At 35.9% G+C, this 5272-nt stretch overlaps 1 protein-coding gene across 3 annotated transcripts in view; it reads left to right on the top strand.

The window, feature by feature from the left end:
- Positions 1–3849, top strand: part of LOC21402769 (golgin subfamily A member 4) — an 11746-nt gene extending 7897 nt beyond the window's left edge. For all 3 annotated transcript variants that reach the window (XM_010113811.2, XM_024175915.1, XM_024175916.1), the window contains 6 exons: positions 586–1474; positions 1573–2258; positions 2705–2846; positions 2987–3068; positions 3245–3360; positions 3464–3849. In XM_010113811.2, coding sequence (XP_010112113.1) covers positions 586–1474; positions 1573–2258; positions 2705–2846; positions 2987–3068; positions 3245–3347 — 1902 coding nt within the window. In that variant the 3' untranslated portion in view covers positions 3348–3360; positions 3464–3849. The remainder of the gene's footprint in view (positions 1–585; positions 1475–1572; positions 2259–2704; positions 2847–2986; positions 3069–3244; positions 3361–3463) is intronic.
- Positions 3850–5272: the final 1423 nt, after the last annotated feature.

Below are 5272 nucleotides of genomic sequence, written 5' to 3' on the forward strand. Positions count from 1 at the left end.
CCTCCTTTTCTTTGCACATTTGGGTCGCTATGTTTTGTCTTTTGTCATAGTCAGTATTGCCAAGAGATTTTTGGCTGGAAGAATTCGTTTCCTATCTTGTAATTATGCTCTCTTTGATGTATTTATTCCTTTTTCTTTTTTGACGTATTTTTGCCTTTTTTTGCCCAAAAAAGTCGCCTATCTTCTATTTCACACTTATTTTGTTTTTGTTTATTGAGTTGGACTATATCACGTGGTTTACAAGTGCAGTTATGTGTTCATAGCATTTCAGATGATGCCTTCGTAAAGTCAAATGATGATGCTTGCAATTAGGATTTTTTTTTTATTGATTTCTTGGGTCACACTCCTGTATACCAATTCCTTCTTCCGCACCTTCCTGCTCTGGGAATGGCACCATTAGGGCACATCTATTGTTTTCCCAAGTTGCTTTATTCACTGATGGTCATCTACTTAATCTTATAGTTGTCTGTATTGTCGTCGTTGTTAATGATGTCTAGTTTTATCCTGTGTAGCTTGTTACTGCACATGGTTTAGCATGAAATATGTCACTTATTATTTCTTCTCTTTTTGTGTTTCCTTGTTCAGGGACTATTTTCTTCTATTGATTCTTGGTTAGACTCCAGTATCCATGGTGAGTTTGATGGCGATTCTGTAACTGAAATCTGTAGTTCTCTCGGGAGTCAACTGCAAGAAGTCATAATTGAGGTTGGAGTTCTTAAAGAAAAGTTGAACAAGCACTCCAGTTCATTACACGAAAAAGCCAGCAGTCTATCTAAATTAATGGAAAATGCTCATAGGGAAATAGTTTCCCATAATGAGACTTGTGAAGCGCTGAAGAGAGACATTATGCATATGGAGTCAACTGAAAAGGAAAAGGACAAAGAACTTGGTATTTTGCAGAAAAATATTGCTTTGCTTTTTGAAGCATTATCCAGTTCTCTGATGGAAATAGAAAGTATGAAACCTGAATTGCTTGGAAATAACTTGGCCACTGGAGATTCGGGGATAAACTCAAAACCAAGTCCATTTGCAGGTGGAGGAATATCTTTTGGTGGATCAGGTCAAGTGTCCTCTGAAGAATCTATTAGGACTTTGGCAGACAAGCTACTGTTTGCTGTCAGGGATTTTGCTGGTATAAAAGCTGAAATCGTGGAAGGTAGACAAAAACAAATGAAGAATGCCATCACAGATTTGCAGAAAGAACTTCAGGAGAAGGAAATTCAAAAGGAAAGAATTTGCATGGAGTTGGTAAGTCAAATAAAGGCGGCTGAAGCTGCAGCGGCACGTTCTTCATTAGATCTTCAATCTTCGAGAACTCAGGTGGTTGATTTGGAGAAACAACTAGAGGTCATGGGGGGTGAAAGAAACTTACTGGAACAGAGAGTAAAGGTGTTGGAGGATGCGCATGCAACCTCTACAGAGTTAGAACAGAATGTCAGATCACTTAATGATATTATGGCTGCCAAGGACCAAGGTCACTTCACATGGACCTTTTTCCCTCCTCTTTATATTGTTGTATTCTCTTATCACTTATTATATAATTGCTAATGGAAATTTTTTTCCTTATAACAGAAATCGAGGCCTTAATGCAAGCACTTGATGAGGAGGAGTCGCAGATGGAAGGTCTTATGAAAAAGATAGAGGAACTGGAAAAAGTTTTGGAACAGAAAAATTTAGATTTGGAGAATCTCGAAGCTTCTCGAGGGAAAGTTACAAAAAAGCTTTCCATCACCGTGAGTAAGTTTGATGAGCTTCATCAATTGTCTGCGAGTCTCCTTGCGGAGGTTGAAAAGCTTCAATCACAGTTGCAAGATCGGGATGCCGAGATTTCTTTCTTGCGACAGGAGGTCACTAGGTGCACAAATGATGCTCTTGTTGCATCACAGATGAGCAACAACAGAGATTCAGATGATTTCCATGAGTTCTTGACATGGTTTGATATGATGATAAGTAATGTTGGAACGAACAATGTGCATCCTGATATTAAGAACAATGATTGGGTTTATGAACACAAGGAGTTACTTCAAAAGAAGATAGAGTCTGTTTTATCAGACTTGGTAGATCTGCGGGAAGTGGCTCAAAGCAAGGATACATTGTTGCAAGTAGAAAGGAGTAAGGTGGACGAGTTGACACGCAAGGAAGAGATTCTTGAGAGATCTTTGCGTGACAAGGAATCACGTTTAAACTTTCTTGAAGGTGTAGAAACTTCTGAAATGGCAACTGGCGTAACCTCCGAAATTATGGAAGTTGAGCCCATGGTATGATGTTCGATGTGCTTAACTATTCTTTCAATATAAGCATTTGTGCTATTTTCTCCGAATCATTCTTTTCATGTTCCTGTAGAGCTTGTTATTTTGCACATTACATCTCATGCGATATGGTCCAAATTTTACATGCTTCTGCATTTGTTCTTGCAATTTCAAACTAATTGTTAATTCAGAGTTTCTTTGTTGAAACCACGTAACTCTTCTGGGAGTTAATAAGAAGTAAAGAGTAGCTAGAGCTATGTTGTAAGCTATATTTTATGCAAATTATGTGCGTACTCTGTTGTGTAAAACGGACTTCAATACCCAATCATGAGATTGTTACATCATTTTTTATTTATGAGCATATGTGTGTTATTTATTATTTAGAATACTAATAAAGAGCACTGCTAGATTCAGTTCCTTGTTTGTTTATTAATTGGGTGTTGTGGATTGTGCAGATAAACAAATGGACAGTACCAAGTACTCCAGTTGCATCTCAAGTCCGCAGTTTGCGTAAAGGCAATAATGAACAAGTTGCCATTGCAATAGATATGGATCCTGGTAGTAGTACTAGGTTAGAAGACGAAGATGATGATAAAGGTAAGCTGAAAACCTATGTAATTCCTTGTTTCTTGTTTTGCTCAGACAAAAGCTCTCCTAGTTTGGATTGTTTATAACAACTTATTTTTTTCCTCCACCTTATTGTTTATAACAACTTATCTTTGTTTCCTCCATCTTAGTTCACGGTTTCAAGTCGCTTACTACATCAAGCATTGTCCCAAAGTTTACAAGACCGGTCAGTGACATGGTCGATGGCCTCTGGTAAGCATATATTTTCTTGGTATTATTATATTTGTAGACTAGAGGAATATACTGCATGCAGCCACGCCACGAAAAGATGTGAATAATTTTGTCATGTTGACTAGTAAAATAAAAGATAAAATGCGAACCTTTCCTTCTCTATTGATGCTGATGTATTTATGTTTATGCAATGCCAGGGTTTCTTGCGATCGGGCTTTGATGCGGCAGCCTGCATTTCGACTAGGAATTATTCTCTATTGGGTTGTATTGCATGCACTTCTGGCAACCTTTGCAGTTTGAGATGCCAAATTTGGTTAGTGTTCATCTTTCAGGCTGTGGTGGTATATTTCCCATATTAAATATTAAAATATGTTGCAATTATGATACTAAATATGTTGCATTTTCTTGTATTACAGGTCTGGATCCGGTTCCAATGTCAGAAGGGCATGGAGTGTGGACCATAGCAATCTTCTTGTTTTTTTCACTGTTCCTAGAAGTTGTCCAATTGATTTATTGTTCTGCCCAACCACGCAACTGGGGTTCCCATTTTTTATTTGTATGAATCTCAGATTTGCTTGGTTGCATCAAATAAAAAGAGCAAGAGGTGCCGCCCTCACAATACAGATATTATAGATTGTGCAAAGTCCAATGAAAGGTTGTATACCTTATAGCTGCAATTATTTTACTGATTCTTCTCTAAAAATTTAGAGGCTGTTAGTTTATACAAGCTCAATTCAACCGGTTTTATTATATTTTGTTTTGTACCAATCACACAGATCTGTCATTTGTACCGGTTTAATGAATGAGCTCAAATTCTTGAAGTTGGCATCTTATTTTACTGAATCTTTCTTCATCTAATAAACCTAATGTCTTCTTAGAAAATAGCTACCAAGAATCATAATTTTGGATTATGGGAAAAAGGTTAGGATGACGTGGATGAAGATATATGGGATTATGGGAAAAAGGATAGGATGACGTGGATGAATATATCCATATATCTTCAATCTTCAAATGGATAAGAGGGCGAACGTTGGTAACATTATTGTGAAGTCATAACATGATATAGAATGCAATGAACTTCATGATTCTCCCCATATTTTCGTATATACATATCTTGTGTTTATCAATTGACGGCTGAATGTAGTATGATGAATTGACATGATTTCATCATTATCTTTACCCCTTCTCTAACCAATAAAAAAAGAAGAGAAAAAAAAATTCTTGATTAGTGTGTGAACGCGTAGTATTAGACTAAAACTAATGGTGATCTCATATGCACGCATCTTGGTTCTCTATGAATTCCGAAGCCAAGATTTAGAGCGCCTCAAGCCAACTGGTTTACATAACTTGTTTCTTGACTAGTTTCTTAGCCCATAAGTTATTAGATCTGAAAATCCTGTGTTCCAAAACTCTGTGTAAATACATTTACATACTGTTCAGAATTAAGATAGCTCATTTCTTCTTATTTTCATTTTTATTATTTTCTTTTTCTGGTTTTGTTGAGAGGAACCGAAAAAAGGGATAACATCTCTATTGACTCTTTTTTTCGTTGTATAGTTGTATATGTACGCGTGGTGGAACTTGCAGTTACAGGAAAGGAAAAGGACAGAGCAAGGAAACAGGGAAAAAAAAAAAAAATGAACGGTCGTTTTTCAATCAGAGCTGGTATCCATATATGGCATGAAGCCATCATCAAATGAGAAAAACGCCAATAGAAACAGTTGGCCAATGCTAAACAACAAAAAGAAGCCCAGAAGAAAAAACAGATCTTGTTCAAATAATCAAAAATAAATCTGGCGGGTCATTATCTTAATGGGGTGAATGATCACATGGCTCAATTCGTATGGGGTAGAGGTAAAAAAAAATAAAAAATAAAATAAAATAAACCTTTTATTATATTAAACCATTTTCAGAATTCATCCTCTTAAACCATATTTAAGAGCCAGTGATCATAATTAACAAGATGAAAAATCAACGGCTCTCAACCCACTAAAACAGAACAACAACAAAAAAACAAATACATCTCAATCATGACTCACTCAGGGGTTGTTTTTCGCAACAAAACTCAAAAAAAATTTAAACTCAAGTTACAACTTTATTTAAATTCACGTTATTTTAAGTTTCAATTTTATTCAACTTTACTCAATTTTATTCAAATTACAACTTTAACTCAAATTATAACTCAAATTCAACTCAAAAACTACACTCAAATTACACTCTAAAAT

The sequence above is a fragment of the Morus notabilis genome, unplaced genomic scaffold (assembly GCF_000414095.1).
Source record: "Morus notabilis unplaced genomic scaffold, ASM41409v2 Scaffold848, whole genome shotgun sequence".
NCBI lineage: Eukaryota > Viridiplantae > Streptophyta > Magnoliopsida > Rosales > Moraceae > Morus > Morus notabilis.